This window comes from Sphaerodactylus townsendi, linkage group LG05 (genome assembly GCF_021028975.2).
Source record: "Sphaerodactylus townsendi isolate TG3544 linkage group LG05, MPM_Stown_v2.3, whole genome shotgun sequence".
In the NCBI taxonomy this organism is placed as follows: domain Eukaryota; kingdom Metazoa; phylum Chordata; class Lepidosauria; order Squamata; family Sphaerodactylidae; genus Sphaerodactylus; species Sphaerodactylus townsendi.
The window spans coordinates 10,020,709-10,043,448 of record NC_059429.1 but is presented as its reverse complement, the minus strand read 5'-3'; the positions used below and the strand labels follow the sequence as shown (position 1 = coordinate 10,043,448).

General features: G+C 54.9%; 1 protein-coding gene across 1 annotated transcript in view; it reads right to left on the bottom strand.

Moving 5' to 3' along the window:
* Window positions 1–11,330: 11,330 nt before the first annotated feature.
* FGF22 (fibroblast growth factor 22) overlaps window positions 11,331–22,740 on the bottom strand; it is a 35,087-nt gene continuing 23,677 nt past the window's right edge. The window contains exons 4-5 of the mRNA XM_048497763.1: window positions 13,158–13,261; window positions 11,331–11,624 (exon numbers count right to left, since the gene is read on the bottom strand). Coding sequence (XP_048353720.1) covers window positions 11,430–11,624; window positions 13,158–13,261 — 299 coding nt within the window. The 3' untranslated portion in view covers window positions 11,331–11,429. The remainder of the gene's footprint in view (window positions 11,625–13,157; window positions 13,262–22,740) is intronic.

Here is a 22,740-nt window from a genome sequence, read left to right as displayed (position 1 = left end):
TAGTTCCTTTTCTTTTTCTAGTACTTTTTCAGGCTGAAAAAAAGCGGCCTCTTCACAGTTCAGGCTAGAAACTGCCTAAGGAACTACAGTTAAGGTCTCCTGGGAACTGTAGTTCCTCAGGCAGTTTTTAGCCTGGACTGTGAAGAGGCCGCTTTTTTTCAGCCTGGAAAAGTACTAGAAAAAGAAAAGGAACTAAGATAAATGTGGGAAGGGAGTGGGGGGCACTGCGGGGGTGCAAGGAAAGGGAGGAGGGGCTGGGGTGATTTTCTGCCCCCCAGGCGTGCACCCCCCATCCCCTTGCCACTCCACCACCGGGAGAGGTTGAGGATCAGACCATTAGTCCCCAATACAGCAGTGGGTTTCACTGGCTGGTAGATAGATGGTTTTTGTAGTGGGTACCTACCCCTCGCCATGCCTCTTGGCAAGACTGGTTGAGAAAATGGCATCTGTCCACTTGCAATTTGTGGTGGTGTGCTATCTAAAGAGTCGGCATTTACGTAGCTGGTCAAAGTCATAATTAACTGAGCAGTGGGGTACCGCCCATTGGGCAAAGTGGGCAGTTGCCCAAGGCGCAGAAATTTTTCGTCACGTAGGGGTGCCTGATTTCTAAGCCCCGCCCACTCTGTACGGTGGCCCACAAGCCACCAGAGGCAAAGCAGGAGGACAGGGAACACCGCCTCCAGTGAACTTGGGCTGCTGAGGCCGTTTGGGAAGGGTGAGTGCCACGGCTGGGCTGCTCCACCCATGGCGGGGGCATCAAACTCAGGTTTTGTTCAGGACGCCAGTTTGCCTAGTTACGCCACTGTAACTGAGCATTAGAGAGTTGGATGAACCCCCAAACTGTGGGCTGGTGCACACTGCTATGTTGCCAACGAACTGATCACATGCTACAAGAGAAAGGCAATGCAAGGTTGGTCTGCCCATCCCTAAGTACCTGTGCGCAGAAGAGGTGGCTTGAGTCACTGTTCTGATCTTGCTTGCCTCCGTTCATTTTCCCAGAGTGGCAATTCTGTGAAATTGTTTCTTGTCGAGTTCAACAGAATTGCTAGAAGGGAACTGCCGGCGGTGTCCCTGTAGCAAAGGCTGCTCCGGGGTTGCTTCCATGCAGGAAGTATACCAGAAATTTCTGGAGGTAGGTAATTATTCGGCCTGCATCGCAAACGCTAGCAAATGAGGTGGCAGGACAGAATGCACCATTTGGGCCTGCGTATGTTTGGTGGTGTCCCTCCCACCTGGATTAAAAACTCCCTGCAAACTGGAAAAACAGAATGGCAAGCAGAGCACGTTCGTTTTTTAAAGCAACCTACCGAGGTGGATTCTTCAACCTTCCGTCAGTAATATTGTGTAATTCTTCTGTGGGTATGAACCCGGCTTTTCTCACCAGCAAGAGGTGACCCTCCAGTTTTAAGTTGGACAGAATGCCTCTCCGCTGTTAGAAGTTTTAGGGGGAAAATATTATCATGAAAGCAAGCCTGGGAGAGTCACGCTTGTTTCAGTAAAACCTGGGTTCTTTTCTCCAATAACTCAGACCAGCTGAGGTCTTCATCCTGGCACCTTTGTATGGCTTCCTGTCCTCCCTCCAGGAGATCAAAAGGCAAAGATGCTTTTCACAGTCATATGTGACTTCCTTTTGCTGTAGCGATAGCATCATTCCATGACACGCCCCTTTTTGAGATGAAGTCTGTAAACTCCATGTTCACATACTTCAGCTTCCTAATAACACCGGTTGCATAATATCAAATGTTTCTAGCTAATACATAGTTCGGCTAACTATTTTCCATCACAAATATGTATGGATGTTGTTTAAAGAGCATGACGTTAAGAGTGTGTGTGCGTGTGTGTGTGTGAAGTTCCCAAGTCACAGTCAACATAGGGTGACCCTGTTGGGTTTTCAAGGCATGAGACATTTGGAAGAGGTTTCCCCGCGCTTGTCTCCGAATGGACTGAGAGAGTTCTGAGAGAACTGTGACTGGCCCAAGGCAACCCAGCGAGCTTCATGGGGAGGCGTGGGCACTCGAACTGGGTGCTCCACATTTGAGTCCCGTTGCTCTTAACCACTACTAGGGGAGCAGCAGTGGCGTAGTGGCTAAGAGCAGGTGCACTCTTATCTGGAGGAACCGGGTTTGATCCCCAGCTCTGCCGCCTGAGCTGTGGAGGCTTATCTGGGGAATTCAGATTAGCCTGTGCACTCCCACACACGCCAGCTGGGTGACCTTGGGCTAGTCGCAGCTTCTCGGAGCTCTCTCAGCCCCACCTACCTCACAGGGTGTTTGTTGTGACGGGGGAAGGGCAAGGAGATTGTCAGTCCCTTTGAGTCTCCTGCAGGAGAGAAAGGGGGGATATAAATCCAAACTCTTCTACTAGATGACAGTTACTGTCATGGAGCAAGAATATACACCAGGGTTAGGCTAGCAGGCCAGTTCGCATTCTGTCCAATGCTTTGGAGGCCCATGTTTCCCAGACCACACGAAGGCCATTTGCCCTCCAACAGAAATGCAGCCGTTTTGGTGAGAGAGTGACTCCTGGTGGCTTCCAACTGTGGCTCTGAGGCCCACGCATTTTGTCCTGAGCCCGGTTCCACAGTGGCTGTGGATCCATCTTTTTCCCGGCAGTTCACCCTTTGTGAGAAAAACTGGCTGAGCAGGTCAAGTTCCAGCCAGGTGATAATTTGAAAGGGTGGCATGCATCTTCCTGCCTATTGTTGCTGCCCACCTGGCTACGGCTGATTATACACTGTGCTCCACCCGGCAGTGAAGAGAAAAAGAAGAGTTTGGATTTATATCCCCCCCTTTCTCTCCTGCAGGAGACTCAAAGGGACTGACAATCTCCTTGCCCTTCCCCCCTCACAACAAACACCCTGTGAGGTGGGTGGGGCGGAGAGAGCTCCGAAGAACTGTGACTAGCCCAAGGTCACCCAGCTGGCGTGTGTGGGAGCGCACAGGCTAATCTGAATTCCCCAGATAAGCCTCCACAGCTCAGGCGGCAGAGCGGGGAATCAAACCCGGTTCCTCCAGATTAGATACACGAGCTCTTAACCTCCTACGCCACTGCTGCTCCCAAGCAGAATTTCCTTCCACTGATCCTAGAAGACATTCTGGCCACGATTTTGCCTTGCTTTCAAGGAAAAGGAATTCCGGGATCATAACGATGCCTGGGTTTCCCTTGCTCCCCTCCCACTCCTCCCAGGCATTTCTGGGAGATGAGCAGCCGGCTTAAAAAACAAATATTAATAATAATGAGCCGCTGCAATAGCGATAGGAAGCATAACGATATGAAGAAGAAGAAGGAGGGGGAGGAGGAGGAGGAGGAGGAGGAGTTTAGATTTATATCCCCCCTTTCTCCCCTGCAGGAGACTCAAAGGGGCTTACAATCTCCTTGCCCTTCCTCCCTCACAACAAACACCCTGTGAGGTGGGTGGGGCTGAGAGAGCTCCGAGAAGCTGTGACTAGCCCAAGGTCACCCAGCTGGCATGTGTGGGAGTGTACAGGCTAATCTGAATTCCCCGGATAAGCCTCCACAGCTCAGGAGGCAGAGCTGGGAATCAAACCCAGTTCCTCCAGATTAGATACACGAGCTCTTAATCTCCTACGCCAATCGAGGGATTTTATTTTTTTTTGGAAGACAGCAAACTTGCGACTGGCCAGGAAAGACCCAGAGTTGGGGGCAGGCAATGGGGCCCTTCCAGTGGCGGGATTCAAATAATTTAACAACCGGTTCCGATGGTGGGATTCATATAATTTAACAACTAGTTGTATACAAGTATCATTTTAACAACTGTTTTTGACGAAGTGGTGCGAACCGGCTGAATCCCACCACTGGGCCCTTCCTTTCATGTAAACCAGGGGTCTGCAACCTGTAGCTCTCCAGATGTTCCTGGACTACAATTCCCATCAGCCAATTGGCCATGCTGTCAGGGGCTGATGGGATTTGTAGTCCATGAACATCTGAAGTGCCTTAGGTCCGTGGTGGCGAACCTTTGGCACTCCAGATGTTATGGACTACAATTCCCATCAGCCCCTGCCAGCATGGCCACTGGGCCCTTCCTTTCATGTAAACCAGGGGTCTGCAACCTGTAGCTCTCCAGATATTCATGGACTACAATTCCCATCAGCCAATTGGCCATGCTGGCAGGGGCTGATGGGAATTGTAGTCCATAACATCTGGAGTGCCAAAGGTTCACCACCACTGCCTTAGGTTCACCACCACTGTGCTAGGATACTGCCATATTATGAAATGTTATCATGTTTGCTGATGATATGCTATGGCAGGGGTCTGCAACCTGTGGCTCTCCAGATGTTCCTGGACTACAATCCCCATCAGCCAATTGGCCATGCTGGCAGGGGCTGATGGGATTTGTAGTCCATGAACATCTGGAGAGCTACCGATTGCAGACCCCTGATGTAAACAGAGAAACGTGAGAGGACATCACTGTGGAGCCAGGAGCCTCAAGGGAAGCACCCCATGTTTAATGGACCAACATCTGTTTACATCCAAGAGTGCCTTCAAAAAGGGTAGAGGAGGTGCCTAGTTACCTGGTAAAGGCAACTGAACCTGGTTATCCTTGTTGTAAGCAAACAGGATATGCCCTCAAGAGGGCAATTGGCTGTGGAGGAAAGAAGCTTTGCAAAGAGCATTTAAGATGGATGGATTTAATGAACAAGGCTTCGAAGTGGGTCACAGGTGCTCCCATTAGGAGCAGTTTGTAGCAGCTATCCAGAGAGAAGGCTGGCCGAAGGCTGGCCCGAACGGTCCCCGCGTGACTCATTTCCCCTTGTTGCCTCAGTTTCACACCTGTAATAAGCAGGATAATGAGTCTGACCTGCTTTAGAAGACAAGCATAATTACCAGGCCACTGGTACAGCTCTTTTCAGTTGTTCAAAGGGCATCTCCCAACACTCTTGTAAGGTGGGCCAGTAACATATCTATAGCCCAGCAGTTCTCAACCTGTGGGTCGAACGATCCTTTCACAGGGGTCCCCATAGACTCTCTGCATCAGTGTTCTCCATCTGTAAAATGGATAAATGCTAGGGTTGGGGGTCACCACAACATGAGGAACTGTATTAAAAGGTCACGGCATTAGGAAGGTTGAGAACCACTGCCTAAGACTCTCTGCATCAGCGTTCTCCATCTGTAAAATGGGTAAATGCTAGGGTTGGGGGTCCCCACAACATGAGGAACTGTATTAAAGGGTCGCGGCATTAGGAAGGTTGAGAACCACTGGTTTACATGAAAGGAAGGGAAACAATTTCACAGAATTGCCACATAGAAGCGTGCACCAGCCTGCAGTTTGGGCTTGAAAGTGGATTGAAAGTGCATTATTCTGCATGTGCGGAAGGGGCCTATGATTCAGGACGTGTGTAGGGCTGAAATGGAGAGAGCGACAGTTTACCAAAGGGGCACAGCTGACGGCCGAGGCAAGACATAAAGAAGAAGAAGAAGAGTTTGGATTTATATCCCCCCCTTTCTCTCCTGCAGGAGACTCAAAGGGGCTCACAATCTCCTTGCCCTTCCCCCCTCACAACAAACACACTGTGAGGTAGGTGGGGCTGTGAGAGCTCCGAAGAACTGTGACTAGCCCAAGGTCACCCAGCTGGCATGTGTGGGAGTGTACAGGCCAATCTGAATTCCCCAGATAAGCCTCCGCAGCTCAGGTGGCAGAGCGGGGAATCAAACCCGGTTCCTCCAGATTAGATACACAAGCTCTTAACCTCCTACGCCACTGCTGCTCCGGTGAATATTCTGTGGTGCTCGCGTCCTAAAGAGCGGCCTTCACAAACGGTGCTCGGAGAGGGTGCCACAGGAGACTAGCATAGCCCAAACATCATTGGTTTCCATGGCGATAGGGTTGCCAGCAGGCCTGGAGGGGGGGATTTGCCCTGTCATTTGCAGAAATGGGCCGCTGAAGTTTTTCATGCCAGGGAGGTAAATAACATCGCTCCTGCTAAATGCCGCCACACTGAGCCGTCCATTAAAGGGACAGCGCATTTTCCCTCCAGGCTGTTTTGTCAGCAGACCTAGTTAAAGGTGAACACATTCACTTGGGCAAAGCAAAGGCTGCAGTAGCGTGATTTCTCTCTCAGCCGTTCCTGGTTCTTCTCCATTCCTGAGAGAGAGAGGCTGCCACGCCAGAAAGACTCGGAGGCTTAATTAGGATGCCAGGCTCCTAAAGAAAGAGGGAACAATTTATGTGTATCCCATTTTTTTCCCCCAGTGGGGACCCAGAGGGCTTACCCGATCTCCACTCTTTTATCCACACAACAACCCTGTTGGGTAGGTTAGGTTGAGAGGGAGTGACCGGTCCAAGGCTTCTCAGCAGGTTTCCGTGGCAGACTGAGGATCTGAACTTGGGTCTCCCAGATCCGAGGCTAACACACTAGTTGCTCCCGTTTGGCTGTGGCTGAGGCAGAGGCGTAGCTGGGGCAAACTGTACCCGGTGTGCATTCTATATTTTCCGCCCCCCTTGCCCCCCATGCCCCCCCATGGCTTCCCCCCTCCCACACTTACCTTAGTTCCTTTCCTTTTTCTAGAACTTTTTCAGGCTGCAAAAGGCCTGTTCGCAGTAAAAACGGACTGAGGAGCTACAGTTCCAAGGAGACCTTGGGGCTCACAAGTATAGTTCCCATCAGGCCATTTTTAAGCCTGAACTGTGAATAGGCCCTTTTTTCAGCCTGAAAAAGTTCTAGGAACTTCCCCCCGCGGCGCCCCCGACCCCTTCCCACACTTACCTTAGTTCCTTTCCTTTTCCTAGAACTTTTTCAGGCTGAAAAAAAGGCCTATTCACAGTTCAGGCTTAAAAACGGCCTGATGGGAACTATACTTGTGAGCCCCAAGGTCTCCTTGGAACTGTAGTTCCTTAGGCCGTTTTTACTGCGAACAGGCCTTTTGCAGCCTGAAAAAGTTCTAGGAAAAGGAAAGGAACTAAGGTAAGTGCGGGAAGGGGTCGGGGGGCGCTGCGGTGGGAAGGGGGAGGGGCCTGGGGTGATTTTCTGTGCCCCTCAGGCATGCACCCGGTGCATGGTGCACCCCTTTCCCCTTGTAGCTCTGCCACTGGGCTGAGGTCCTTGTCTGGAGATAGCTCATAGATGTTCTGGTCAAAGCATGGCAGAAGCCACTCTTTCTTCAGCCTCTGGCTACCAGTCCTCTAGACTAACATCTTCTCTCACCCGCGGAGGAAAACAGTAAGCAGTTGCCATCCCGATGGCAGAAGCGCTGGGCCTGTTCTGTCATTTCCTACACCTCAAAGGTACTGTCTGGCCTCCAACTCAAGGATTAGGGACGGCAGTCTTTCCATGCTACAGGGGGCACAAAGTAAACGCGCGCGCGCACACGCACACACGCCGGCAGCTGGAGAGGCATTGTATTATTTACCAAGCAAAATGCTCACCGTTATAGCTCAATCCGCACACTCCTGGAAATTGTGCTCTGGGCTAAATATCCACCTGAGTTTTCCTGTGGGAATATCCAAAAACAGGTGGCTCTTATCTACAACAACAGGTGTTCTCCATCTTTGTGGAAGGAGGCCCTGAATACTGTATGGCAGTGGCGTAGCGCCAAGGGGATAATGGGGTGAGGCACACTGGGCGCGTGCCCCTGTGGGGGCGGGATGGGGGTGGACAGGGGCTTGGAAGGATGCGGGGCGCATGTGTGCACTGGGAGCAGTTGCCCCTCGCTCTGTCCCTGCTGTTTGGAGATGTGGACCTCCTCTCCTCCCATGAATTTCTTGCTTATAAACGTCAGGCTATTCAGATGTGGGGTTTGCTCCCGCTGCTGTGGTGTTCCAGCTGCAGCACCTTAATTATCTCTCTCGGAAGAGAAAGGCAACCCTACAGACAGCCTGGTGTGATGGTTCAGGTGTCGTGCGAGGAACCCAGACTCAAAGCCCCTACCTGCCATGAAAACCCACTACTCAACCAGTCATTCTCTTACTCCCTCACAAGGTCGTTGTCAGAATGATGATGGGCATGGGGACACGTGTGCCTATCTGAGACCCTTGAAGGCAGGGTGAGAGAAAAACTAGACCAAGAGAATCATTCTCTGGTGTGGGAGAAGGGAAATGGGTGCCTTTGTAGAGAAGATCCAAACAGAGCAAAGGTTCAACCCTTTCCTCAGTGAGGCCAAAGCAGGGACAAGATTCAAACGCCACAGCCTTCTAATTTTGTACAAAATGGCCGCTTCTCTGTTCTTCCTCTCAGGAGTCAGTGACAACCACTACAATAAGCCAGATAGATGGTCCCATCTCCAAGAAGCACTCCATCTTTATTTTCTTTACCTCGTTTCCTGCTTTCCCACTTTATCTTAATTTTATCTTCCTTTGAGGTATGTTAGCCCAAGAGCTTGTCACCCACCAAGATCCAGAGAATGGACCTGGCCTGTATTTCCTAGATCCTAGTTGGGCACACTAACCACTACACCACACATGCCCTCCTGGGTCCATCATGGATTCCGGTTCTCTATGAGATGCGGAAGGCTTTCAAGTGTAGTTTGGAGCAAGGGAACAAGGGCCAATTCCACACAGCAAGTGTATAACAGGCTGCAGTCGTTATAAAGCAGCGGTTCTCAACCTGTGGGTCATGACCCCTTTGGGGGGATTGATTGATTGATTGATTGATTGATTGATTGATTGATTGATTGATTGATTGATTGATTGATTGATTGATTGATTGATTGATTGATTGATTGATTGATTGGACTTTTATACCGCCCCATCCCCAAGGGGCTCTGGGCGGTGTACAACATAAAATATAAATATAAATAAATTACTAAAACCTTTAAAACGGCGATAGCAATAATAATAGAGGCGTCCGACCAACCCCACTTTTAAAATTCTCCCCAGGAGAGGTGGGGGAGGGCAGCGAGTCCCATTAGATGGTAGGCCCAGATGAAAGAGCCAGCTGGGGGGGCACAATTTCAGCGGCTGGTCCCTCCAAAGGCCAGGCGGAACAACTCCATTTTACAGGCCCTGCGGAACTCGTTGAGGTCCCGCAAGGCCCGGATAGCCGGAGGAAGGGTAGAACAACCTTTCACAGGGGTCGCCTAAGACCATCGGAAAACACATATTTCCGATGGTCTTAGGAACCGAGACACCACTCCTCTATCCGTTGGGGGTCACCACAACATGAGGAACTGTATTAAAGGGTCATGGCATAAGGAAGGTTGAGAACCACTGTTATAAAGGAATCTGATTTCCTTTCTCCTGTTCACATGCATGCCAAGCAGGCAGCGATTGGAGCCCATGAAAACAATCCGGTTTGCTTTCGCGCCTTTGCTTCTCTTTTCTTTAAAAAAAAATCCTGCAACACATTTACGCACAGGCATACAGAAATGAACCGCCGCAGCTATGCTAATTGTCCCACAATAGGTTCAGCTGCACGATGTGCGCAGTTTAATATACACTGCGCGACCAGACCTATTTGCCTCCGAATGGTATCAACTTCTCAAATCAAAAATTTACTCAATAGGTTTATTACTGGAAGATCTCTGTATGCTGACACCCAGAGAGATTTTCCAAACCTTGAAAAGTAGACTTCTAGAACAGGAATATCGTATCTTGTTGGGGCAAGCAAATAAATCATGCTCACCCCTCTCTGTCGGAATAATACCGGAACAGGGGCACATAGCCAAATATCTTGAATTATTAACTGAACCCCCAACAGAGATGGATTATCACAAAGGGCCAGATCCAATACCTCTCCCATCGGCCAAAATTTCACAAAGTGGTCAGCATTTTATCCATCCCTCTCCAGGATGCGGGTTCTGTCCACACTGTAAAAAATCAAGAGACTCTCTTGCTCACATTAATTCCTTGACTGTCCTGAAAGATATGTGGGCATTAGGAATTTCTTCCTCCCAAAGGCTGGCCCTAGACAAATCTGAAAGTGACTCTGACTGTTCTGTTGTGGAGCTTCTGTTAAACAACACAGATGTCATGCTCTTGGGAAAAGTAGCAAAATTTCTTTTACAAGTGACAGAACTTTCTAAGTAATGTATACTGCTATATAGTATTCCTGTCTGCGCTTTGAAAGTACTCTTGATTTGTATTTTAAAAATGTCTGGCAATGCTCTAGAACCTATTTTTAAATGCCAAATAAAGGAGGTGGTTGTTGTTGTTGTTGGTTCAGCTGTACCTGTGTAGCTGTGCATGTCCAACATGCAAAATTTTAAAAAGAAAAAGGGGCCTCCCTGTAACAGCAGGGCAACAGCAGGCAGATTCTCCCTGACCGTGGACGGCGTGTTGGAAAGGGGAGAAATGAAGCGCCTTCTGCCTGGCTGTTCACTTGGGAACGGCTCCAACCCGGGATTTTGCAAAAAGATCGCTGGTTGAGCGATTTTCGAAAATCCTGGGTTGGGGAAAATAAAACAGGGCAGACTCGTTTGGGGGGTGGGACTTGTGCAAAGTACCTCTGCCAAAATGGTTTTATTGCATCCTGCCCCCACTATATTTGCCCTGTGTGAAATCCACCAACTGATAACGTTCAAGGCCTTTCAGAGCGAGCCTTCAGCGTACAGGAAAGAAGAAGAAGCAGAAGCAGAAGCAGAAGCAGAAGCAGAAGCAGAAGCAGAAGCAGAAGCAGAAGCAGAAGCAGAAGCAGAAGAAGAGGAGGAGGAGGAGGAGGAGGAGTTTGGATTTATATCCCCCCTTTCTCTCCTTCAGGAGACTCAAAGGGGCTTACAATCTCCTTGCCCTTCCCCCCTCACAACAAACACCCTGTGAGGTAGGTGGGGCTGAGAGAGCTCCAAAAAGCTGTGACTTGCCCAAGGTCACCCAGCTGGCGTGTGTGGGAGTATACAGGCTAATCTGAATTCCCCAGATAAGCCTCCACAGCTCAAATGGCAGAGCTGGGAATCAAACCTAGTTCCTCCAGATTAGATACACGAGCTCTTAACCTCCTACGCCACTGCGTAGGAGAGGCATACTGTTCAACTTAAAACTGGAGGGTCACCTCTTGCTGGTGAGAAAAGCTGGGTTTATATCCACAGAAGAATTACACAATATTACTGACAGGCGGCAGAGCTGGGAATCAAACCTGGTTCCTCCAGATTAGATACACGAGCTCTTAACCTCCTACGCCACTGCTACTCCCAAGCAGAATTTCCTTCCGCTGATCCTAGAAGACATTCTGGCCACGATTTTGCCTTGCTTTCAAGGAAAAGGAATTCCGGGATCATAACGATGCCTGCTTTAGACCACCTCCCCATGTAACCAAGCAGTCCTAATTCAAGAAGAGAAAATAAAGGCATTGCATCCGGCGTCATCTCTTAGGTACGCAAACACAGCCCGATACTGTTTGGGACTTCCTTTATTGCTTTACACTTTAACACCCCCCCTTTTTTTGGTCCTTCACTTTTTTTTATATTACAAAAATAATAAATAGAAAAAAAATTAAATACGCATGTAATAAAATAGTGCGACGCGGGAAAAGCAAATTGCATCACGCGATGAGCATGGGTAGGAAGTGGGTGGACGGGTGCTGCCGATAGGTCTTCGTGCCCAGCCGCGGGACGCCTTTGCCGTTGAGCGAGAGGAACATTTGCCTGCCCTGGTGCTGCCAGTGCAGCGAGGCGTACGTGTTGAAGCCGTTCTCTTCGATGCGCTCTTTGAACTTGCAGTTGGGGTTGTACACTTTCTAAAGAGAGCACGGGAGACACAGGAAGGAGCGGGTTACGTGTCCGGTTGATACATAAGAATCTTTTTTTCAAAAAACCAAAAGAAAACTTGATCTAGGGCAGGGGTGTAGCAAGCAGGAACTGCGCCCAGGGCACCTGTGTGTCCTGCGCCCCTGCCACGCACGCCCCCAGAATGCCTACGCCATGCCCACACCCGGAGCAAGATGCCCCACCATGTCCCCTGGCAGCTACGCCACTGATCTAAGGTTTTGGGGAAGCACAGCCAACCTAGGACTGAAAACCTTCAGGTGGTCTCTGGAGATCTCCCGCTATTACAACTGAACTCTAGGTGACAGGCAGCAGTTCACCTGGAGGTAATGGCCACTTGGGAAGGTGGGCTGTATGGCATGATACCCTCTTAAAGTCCCAATTCCCATCCTCCTGTCCAGGTATTTCCCAACCCAGAACCAGCGATCCAATACTCCAGATGACAAGAGATCAGTCCCCCAGAGAAAGCGGCTGTTTTAGAAGTGGGTCTCTATGGCATGATACCCTTCTGTGTATCATCTGTCCCCCTTGCTTTTCGCAGTGGGTTGGGAGACGGGGACATGGGAAACCTCTGCCTTATTTCCTTTTTGCATCACCCCACATGTCCCTGCACGGCCTCTCCGTTCAGCTGAGGCCAATTTACTGGTGGTCCCTGGCCCCTCAATGATGCGGCTGGCCTCCATGCGGGCCAGGGCCTTTATGGCTCTGGCCCCAGCCTGGTGGAACGCTCTTCCTCCAGCTGTCCGGGCCCTGCGGGACCTTAGCGAGTTCCGCAGGGCCTGCAAGATGGAGCTGTTCCGCCGGGCCTTTGGAGGAACTGGCCGCTGATGTGGTGCCCCCCTCCCTGTTTGGCCCTCGTCCGACCCTGACAACTGGGTCATTTGTCATCTAACGAGGCCACCATGCCTCCCTTTGGGGGGTGGGGAGGGAATTTTAAAATTAAGATGTTGGACCCATTTATATTTTCATTCTCTTGATAATTGTTGTTTAATTGTTGCTGCTTTTTAATGTTTTTACTTACCCTGTATTGTTGCTTTTATTTGTTGTACACCGCCCAGAGCCCTTTGGGGATGGGGCGGTATAAAAGCCTCAAAAATAAATAAATAAATAAAAATTTGCTCTTGACACAATAATGCTTTCTCGTCCTGTAGCAGGGCAACACCTGTCTTATCTAAGGAACAACCTTGAAGATCCCACTTTGCTTAGTATGGTGCTAGTCACTTCACTCTGCTGGGATTCCCAGGGAGGGGGTTGGAAGGGAAGAGTTATTAACCCCGAATTGCGGTATTTACATTAGTTCCCGAAAAGAATTGTTGGGGCTGTAGGCTCATCGATCCTGTTCACTAAACCGATTTCTGCATTCAAGAGTGGCTATTGCAGGGAGATCGACAGTACCAAACGCCCAGGCCCCACTCCCCAGTCCTCCAGGAATCTCCCAGCCCAGAGTTGGCAGCCCTTCCCCGTGCCCATCTTTCCCTTCCATATGAAAAGAATTGCCACGTTACCGTGCCGTAGATTCTCCCTTTTCTGTTCATGGCCAAGTAGAAGTCGCTGTGAACAGCTCGGATCACGACGACACCCACGTGCACCGAGCGGATCTCCACAATACCTGGGGCAGGGGGGAAAGTTGTGAAATTGAATAATATACCATGGCCAATTATTTACATTGGATCACCAACCCTAAATTAAGAAGAGCCTTAACACTGGCCAGATTCAATCTAATGCCTTCTATGCTGCTCTATGGCAGATATCAACAAATTGATAAACAGAGGAGGCTATGTCCATGCAATATGGGTCAGGTGGAGACACTCAATCATACCCTCTTTCATTGTGTAAGGTTTGCAAAAATCAGAATGTCGCAATCTGCACTTATCCCACTTCTGTATAACAATCTAACCGATGCTCTTAAGATACCTATGCTTTTGAACAACATGGATCCCACAGTGTGCGAGAATGTAGCAAAATTTCTGCTAAAGATAATAGACGGTAGTCTAGATCAGGGGTGAGGAACCTGCGGCTCTCCAGATGTTCAGGAACTACAATTCCCATCAGCCCCTACCAGCATGGCCAATTGGCCATGCTGACAGAGGCTGATGGGAATTGTAGTTCCTGAACATCTGGAGAGCCGCAGGTTCCCTACCCCTGGTCTAGATGAATACCAATCAATGTCTATGTATTATGACCACATATAGCCAGCAGTAATTTTTCTAGCTTCTGTCAGTATCCGATGACGTTTAAGTGAGTCAACTTAGCTGAAGGAATGTCCTATAGTTACAGAAGGACCATGTATATATTTTAGTACCAGTGTCTATAACTGTGAGCAATAATGGGCAAATTCTGTATGCTTATTTTGTATGTTTATTTTATGCCAATAAAGGCTTGTTACTACAAAAAAAGAATAATATACCATGTGGAGATATCCTTCTCCAATGCTTTTAGCCAGGTTTGACTCTGGAAAGGCAGGGTAAAAATCTACCAGAGCGCTATTTACTTAAACATATAGATTAGCAGCAAATCTAATTTACCGTATATACTCGAGTATAAGTTGACCCGAATATAAGTCGAGGCACCTAATTTTACCACAAAAAACTGGGAAACTGATTGACTCGAGTATAAGTCTAGAGTGGGAAATGCAGCAGCTACTGGTAAATTTCAAAAATAAAATCGATACCAATAAAATTCATGAAGGTATCTCACTGGTTGTAAGAAAAGTTGACTAAAAGCAATCCTCATGATCAGAGGACGAACAGGATGAAGGCAAGAAGGGAGACTGCAGTCTTTAAACGCTACAAGTGCAATGGAATCTCTCTCCAAGAGGATGCCATGCCTGTCAGAACACAAATTTCAAGGGCACAGAGTAATACCTAACATGGCATTCAGAGCCAATGGAGCAACTCTAATTGCAAAGACTGTGGCTTTATCAAAGCTGGAGGATTTACAAGCCTAGCTTTACATAAAAACACAAAAGGGAATGGTGAATTTAATACTCAAAGTTGGATGCAGGCAAAATGCTTCTGCCACAGCTGGTGTGATCTTCTTTCTCCGTGTGCCACAGCTCTGGCGGCCATCTTGGAATTACCATATATACTCGAGTATAAGCCAAGGGGGGCTTTTTCAGTATTAAAAATGTGCTGAAAAAGTCGACTTTATACTCGAGTATGTACGGTATATGCCAAACCGTGACACGTATGGCCCAAGCTAGCCCATTTCCATCAGATCTTGGAAGCAAGGCCAGCCAGCAGGCTTCATGTGGAGGAGAGGGGAAACAAACCTGGCTCACCAGATTAGAGTTTGTCACTCATGTGGAGGAGCAGGGAATCAACATTCGGAAGGATTCCTTTTTTTTCATATGTGGCGGATATGTAAACAGGCACAATTGTTTTGGGATATGATTTTTGAAGAAATGCAAAAGAGTATGAAAACAATTTAAAAAAAGAAGCCAAGGCATTTTTTTGTAGGGGTTGATGAGGGAAAGTATTTCTGTAAGCCCAATCAGCCCAGACCAGGTTGGGAACCAACAAGAGGCGGCCTTGGAGCAGCCGAGGCCCCTGCAAGCTTTACAAGGTAAACAACAGCCTGGTCCAAACTCAGAGCCAGATGTCCCTGCAGATGCAGTCCATGCATCCAGCTTTGCTCCAACTGCAGAGACTCAAGCACCTAACTCACCTGAGCCCACAGGTAGAGACAGAAGAAGAAGAAGAAGAAGAAGAAGAAGAAGAAGAAGAAGAAGAAGAAGAAGAAGAAGAAGAAGAAGAAGAAGAAGAAGAAGAAGAAGAAGAGCGAAAGAAGAGGAGGGAGGGAGGGAGGAGGGAGGAGGGAGGTTTGTATTTTTTATCCCCCCCTTTTCTCTCCTGTGGGGAGACTCCCAAAGGGGCTTACAATCCTCCCTTGCCCTTTGGGGGGGGGGGGGGTGGGGGGGGGGGGGGGTGGGGGGGGGGGGGGGTGGGGGGGGGGGGGGGTGGGGGGGGGGGGGGGTGGGGGGGGGGGGGGGTGGGGGGGGGGGGGGGTGGGGGGGGGGGGGGGTGGGGGGGGGGGGGGGTGGGGGGGGGGGGGGGTGGGGGGGGGGGGGGGTGGGGGGGGGGGGGGGTGGGGGGGGGGGGGGGTGGGGGGGGGGGGGGGTGGGGGGGGGGGGGGGTGGGGGGGGGGGGGGGTGGGGGGGGGGGGGGGTGGGGGGGGGGGGGGGTGGGGGGGGGGGGGGGTGGGGGGGGGGGGGGGTGGGGGGGGGGGGGGGTGGGGGGGGGGGGGGGTGGGGGGGGGGGGGGGTGGGGGGGGGGGGGGGTGGGGGGGGGGGGGGGTGGGGGGGGGGGGGGGTGGGGGGGGGGGGGGGTGGGGGGGGGGGGGGGTGGGGGGGGGGGGGGGTGGGGGGGGGGGGGGGTGGGGGGGGGGGGGGGTGGGGGGGGGGGGGGGTGGGGGGGGGGGGGGGTGGGGGGGGGGGGGGGTGGGGGGGGGGGGGGGTGGGGGGGGGGGGGGGTGGGGGGGGGGGGGGGTGGGGGGGGGGGGGGGTGGGGGGGGGGGGGGGTGGGGGGGGGGGGGGGTGGGGGGGGGGGGGGGTGGGGGGGGGGGGGGGTGGGGGGGGGGGGGGGTGGGGGGGGGGGGGGGTGGGGGGGGGGGGGGGTGGGGGGGGGGGGGGGTGGGGGGGGGGGGGGGTGGGGGGGGGGGGGGGTGGGGGGGGGGGGGGGTGGGGGGGGGGGGGGGTGGGGGGGGGGGGGGGTGGGGGGGGGGGGGGGTGGGGGGGGGGGGGGGTGGGGGGGGGGGGGGGTGGGGGGGGGGGGGGGTGGGGGGGGGGGGGGGTGGGGGGGGGGGGGGGTGGGGGGGGGGGGGGGTGGGGGGGGGGGGGGGTGGGGGGGGGGGGGGGTGGGGGGGGGGGGGGGTGGGGGGGGGGGGGGGTGGGGGGGGGGGGGGGTGGGGGGGGGGGGGGGTGGGGGGGGGGGGGGGTGGGGGGGGGGGGGGGTGGGGGGGGGGGGGGGTGGGGGGGGGGGGGGGTGGGGGGGGGGGGGGGTGGGGGGGGGGGGGGGTGGGGGGGGGGGGGGGTGGGGGGGGGGGGGGGTGGGGGGGGGGGGGGGTGGGGGGGGGGGGGGGTGGGGGGGGGGGGGGGTGGGGGGGGGGGGGGGTGGGGGGGGGGGGGGGTGGGGGGGGGGGGGGGTGGGGGGGGGGGGGGGTGGGGGGGGGGGGGGGTGGGGGGGGGGGGGGGTGGGGGGGGGGGGGGGTGGGGGGGGGGGGGGGTGGGGGGGGGGGGGGGTGGGGGGGGGGGGGGGTGGGGGGGGGGGGGGGTGGGGGGGGGGGGGGGTGGGGGGGGGGGGGGGTGGGGGGGGGGGGGGGTGGGGGGGGGGGGGGGTGGGGGGGGGGGGGGGTGGGGGGGGGGGGGGGTGGGGGGGGGGGGGGGTGGGGGGGGGGGGGGGTGGGGGGGGGGGGGGGTGGGGGGGGGGGGGGGTGGGGGGGGGGGGGGGTGGGGGGGGGGGGGGGTGGGGGGGGGGGGGGGTGGGGGGGGGGGGGGGTGGGGGGGGGGGGGGGTGGGGGGGGGGGGGGGTGGGGGGGGGGGGGGGTGGGGGGGGGGGGGGGTGGGGGGGGGGGGGGGTGGGGGGGGGGGGGGGTGGGGGGGGGGGGGGGTGGGGGGGGGGGGGGGTGGGGGGGGGGGGGGGTGGGGGGGGGGGGGGGTGGGGGGGGGGGGGGGTGGGGGGGGGGGGGGGTGGGGGGGGGGGGGGGTGGGGGGGGGGGGGGGTGGGGGGGGGGGGGGGTGGGGGGGGGGGGGGGTGGGGGGGGGGGGGGGTGGGGGGGGGGGGGGGTGGGGGGGGGGGGGGGTGGGGGGGGGGGGGGGTGGGGGGGGGGGGGGGTGGGGGGGGGGGGGGGTGGGGGGGGGGGGGGGTGGGGGGGGGGGGGGGTGGGGGGGGGGGGGGGTGGGGGGGGGGGGGGGTGGGGGGGGGGGGGGGTGGGGGGGGGGGGGGGTGGGGGGGGGGGGGGGTGGGGGGGGGGGGGGGTGGGGGGGGGGGGGGGTGGGGGGGGGGGGGGGTGGGGGGGGGGGGGGGTGGGGGGGGGGGGGGGTGGGGGGGGGGGGGGGTGGGGGGGGGGGGGGGTGGGGGGGGGGGGGGGTGGGGGGGGGGGGGGGTGGGGGGGGGGGGGGGTGGGGGGGGGGGGGGGTGGGGGGGGGGGGGGGTGGGGGGGGGGGGGGGTGGGGGGGGGGGGGGGTGGGGGGGGGGGGGGGTGGGGGGGGGGGGGGGTGGGGGGGGGGGGGGGTGGGGGGGGGGGGGGGTGGGGGGGGGGGGGGGTGGGGGGGGGGGGGGGTGGGGGGGGGGGGGGGTGGGGGGGGGGGGGGGTGGGGGGGGGGGGGGGTGGGGGGGGGGGGGGGTGGGGGGGGGGGGGGGTGGGGGGGGGGGGGGGTGGGGGGGGGGGGGGGTGGGGGGGGGGGGGGGTGGGGGGGGGGGGGGGTGGGGGGGGGGGGGGGTGGGGGGGGGGGGGGGTGGGGGGGGGGGGGGGTGGGGGGGGGGGGGGGTGGGGGGGGGGGGGGGTGGGGGGGGGGGGGGGTGGGGGGGGGGGGGGGTGGGGGGGGGGGGGGGTGGGGGGGGGGGGGGGTGGGGGGGGGGGGGGGTGGGGGGGGGGGGGGGTGGGGGGGGGGGGGGGTGGGGGGGGGGGGGGGTGGGGGGGGGGGGGGGTGGGGGGGGGGGGGGGTGGGGGGGGGGGGGGGTGGGGGGGGGGGGGGGTGGGGGGGGGGGGGGGTGGGGGGGGGGGGGGGTGGGGGGGGGGGGGGGTGGGGGGGGGGGGGGGTGGGGGGGGGGGGGGGTGGGGGGGGGGGGGGGTGGGGGGGGGGGGGGGTGGGGGGGGGGGGGGGTGGGGGGGGGGGGGGGTGGGGGGGGGGGGGGGTGGGGGGGGGGGGGGGTGGGGGGGGGGGGGGGTGGGGGGGGACCATCAGCCCCTACCAGCATGGCCAATTGGTCATGCTGGTAGGGGCTGATGGGAATTGTAGTTCCTGAACATCTGGAGAGCCGCAGGTTCCCTACCCCTGATCTAAAGCCTACGGGCAGACCTGCATGTAGCCCACCCAACCAATAGGTATCAATTACCTAGTCACTGACTTCTGACCTCACTAACTAATTAGCATGCAACAATTCACTCCTTCATTACTGGATTGTGTTACTGGCACTTGCCAAATCCCATCAGTGGCTAACCTATGGCACGCGTGCCAGAGGCGGCACTCAGAGCCCTCTCTGTGGGCATGCGTGCACAGAGTTTGTCATGTGGGGAGGCAGAAAATCACCCCCACACCCCCCCACACACATCTAGGCTGGGCTGGGCTGCTGGGCGCCCAACTACCACCAAGCTTACTCCCGAGTAACGCGCGCCTCGGAGCCAACCGTTTTTTTCTAAACTAAAACCTCAGTATTCAGGTTTTGCCGTGTTGGCACTTTGCAATAAATAAGTAGGTTTTGGGTCGCAGTTGGGCACTCGGTCTCGAAAAGGTTCGCCATCGCTGCCCTATGAGGTAGGTCTGGGAACAAGAGTAACAGGTTCACTTGGCAAGCATCCATGGCAGATTAGACATTCGAACCCAGGTCCCACAAGAAAAGTGCCAGTACTTAAGATAGTCTCAGACTCCTGCTTGAACCCGGGGAGGAGGCAGATGGCGGCAGAGGCTCAGTTGCAAAAGATCTTTTCATTCATTCATTCATTCATTCATTCATTCATTCATTCATTCATTCATTCATTGGTATTTAAATAACACACAATAATGAAGTTCAAAATAAAACTCACAGTACACTCTTATCTTTAACAACCTCTGCAAAAAAAAAAAGGTTAGCAGTTATAGTAGTAATCTCAGGAGTAAGTTCATTTCATCAAACAAAGAACCTTCATTGGCATAACAATATTATATACACAAGTCCACTAAACCAAATAGAGGGAAACTAAAATAAATGTACCGGAAAAGAAGGCTGATGTTCAGGATTTGCTCCTAGAGCGCTGTTTCACATACAAATCCAAAAATTTGGAGACTGCATCGTTTGCGTCACTACTGGGGCTGTCCAACAGAAAGCTAATCTTTTGCAAGTCAGATGCATACTCTTTTTTGAGTAGCAGGGATGACAAGTATTTGACTCTGGGTACAGCGTAGAGTGGACAATAAAGTAAAATATGATCTATAGAGTCTACACAGTTCCCGTTGCACATGCATAGCCTTTGGTGGTAAGGGGTTTCAGTGAATCTCCCTGTTGATATGGCTGATGGAAGGGCATTGCAACGGGCCAACATCGTTGCTCGAAGTTCATTTCAAAAAAATCTTTTGTGCATTCTCAAAGGCACTGGTATACTGGACTACCAAATATCTCGTTCTTTGTAGATGTGATGCCAACGAGGATTTAGTTCCCCCGCCCCGGGAAAAAGGGGTGGATTTTTCCCCCTACTTTGAGTGCCGATAGAGACCACCCACCCATGTTGTAGATCAGGAATCCCCAACTTTTTTTGAGCTGGTGGGAACCTTTAGAAGTCTAATGTGTGTGTGGGGGGGGGGGCGCAGCCACAAAATGGCTGCCACACTGACAAAGCCCCAGTGCAGGAGAGAAGAGGGGGGTAATTCAGTGGTGGGATCCAAAAACTTTAGTAACAGGCTCCCATGGTGGTGGGATTCAAACTGTGGCGTAGCGCCAATGGGGCTGGGCGGGGCACGACGGGGGCGTGGCCAGGCATTCTGGGGGTGGGGCATTCCTCGGCGGAGCTGTGGCAAGGACGTAGCCGCTGCGTCGGTCCTTGGGCGGGAAACGAATGCACGCAGGCGCAGGCTGTCAGGCACACCGGTGCACCTCCTGCTAGACTACTTCAAGTTCTGCGTGCTATTGCTGAGAGGAGGGGCGTAACTAAGGCAAAAATCACGTGGCAAAATCACCAATTAGTAACCCCCTCTCAGCACACACAAATAATTAGTAACCTACTCTCGGGAACCTGTGAGAACCTGCTGGATCCCACCTCTGGGGTAATTTTAGAAAACATGCTGCGAAAGAGGAGAGCAAGAGAATAAAATGAGCCATCAGGTAGAAGCTGCCACTGAAACATTATTATTTTAATCTGCCCAGAGTCCAGGGGTCTGCAACCTTCAGCTCTCCAGATGTTCATGGACTACAATTCCCATCAGCCCCTGCCAGCATGGCATGTGTCAATACTTCTCAAGAGGTACCTCTCAAGAGGAATGTGCATATTCTAACACAGTGGTGGCGAACCTATGGCACGGGTGCCAGAGGTGGCACTCAGAGCCCTCTCTGTGGGCACACACAAATAGTGTGCCCCTCCCCAACATCTAGGCTGCCCTGGGCCGCTGGGCTCGATTATTAGCATTAAACCTAAGACCTAGTTTTGGGGAAGCAGTGTAGGTCACCCTGTTAAGCGCTGTTAAACCCCACTGATTTTCATGCGAAGAACTAAAGCACGATCCTTTACTGGGAGTAAGCTCGGTTGCTGGCAATGGGGCTTGCTTCTGAGTAAACCCTCCTAGGGTCGTGATTCACCCGTTGGAAGAGTTGCACGGTTGCTTCAAAGCAAAGCCACCAACTACCACCAAGCTTACTCCCGAGTAACGCACGCCTCGGAGCCAACCGTTTTTTCTAAACTACAACCTCAGTATTCAGGTTGAATTGCCATGTTGGCACTCTGCGATAAATAAGTGGGTTTGGGGTTGCAATTTGGGCACTCGGTCTCAAAAAGGTTCACCATCACTGTTCTAACACAACAAGGATCCCACGGAGAGCTGTCTTGACTAGGTGATGGGGGGAATACGCAGAATAATCCAGGTTTGTTGGGGGTCCCGAGATACGGATGGAGGGTTTGTGACCAGCGACCTGATGAATAGCAAGTAGTGCCCGAATGAGAGACCGACAAGAAAGTTTAGATAGGCCAGGGGTCTGCAACCTGCGGCTCTCCAGATGTTCATGGACTACAATTCCCATCTCCGGTGGCCATGGGATCTCCGGTGGCCAATCAGAAGCCCTGCTGGGCAACAGTCTCACCTGACCCCACCCAATTTCTAAAAACTTTTGGTTGGTGCCAGGTAGGGTGGCCAACCTCCCAGTAAAATCTGGAGATCTCCCGCTATTTCAATTGATTTCCAGGCGATGAAATCAGTTTCTCCTGGAGAACATGTTTGCTTGGATGGTGAACTCTGTGGCATTGTGCTTAGCAGAAGTCCCTTCCCGTAACCCTAACCCAGACCTGGGCATTATACGGCCCGCGGGCCACATGCGGCCTGCCGGATGACCCTGACTGGCCCCCCTGCCATGCTGGGGAGCGAGGCACCTTTGAAAGCCCCGCAGAAACCGGTTGCCTGGGCTGCCGGCTTCTGTGGGGCTTTCAAAAGCGCCTCGCCCCCCTGCCTTTTGGCCTGGCCCTCCACAATATTTTCTGTTCCTTATGCGGCCCCATGGAAAAAATAATTGCCCACCCCTGCCCTAACCCATGCTCCACCTTTCTCGGGCGACACCTGCAAAATCTCCAGGTATTTCTCCACCCGGAGCTGGCAACCCTGGTGCCAATAAAGATGTCAGTGGGCGCCCATGGGCACCAGGTTGGGAAACCTCCGTTATATACCTTTAGTACAGTGGAACCTCGGTTTTCGTTGGTAATCCGTCCGAAAAGAATCGATGAAAACCGAAACAGATGAAAACCGAGGCAGATGAAAACCGAGGCAAACAGATGAAAACCGAGGCAAACTTTGACTGGACTTTACTGGTTCGTTACACCATAGGAATCAATGTAAATCCAATTAATCCGTTCTAGGCACTCCAAAAAAAACATACCCCAAACACATTTTTGGTGAATAAACATAGTGTTTAATGTCGAAAACAGTCACAAACAAGAACACGAGGACCAGCTTCAGAGCCAGTGGACCAATGTCGCACCAGAAAGCTGTCCCAAGAGGTCTGTTTCTGACTCCTCTCTAAGATTTGTCTGAAATGGGGCAAGACCTTGTCATTAAACAAGTTGCAGACACGGCCTGCAACAGCTTTGTCTGGGTGACTTTTCTCCACAAACCCCTGCACCTTACTGCAAATTGCTGAAAACCGGCGGAGACTCTGCTAGCTGGCGGAGACTCTGCTAGCTGAAGGAACAGCCCAG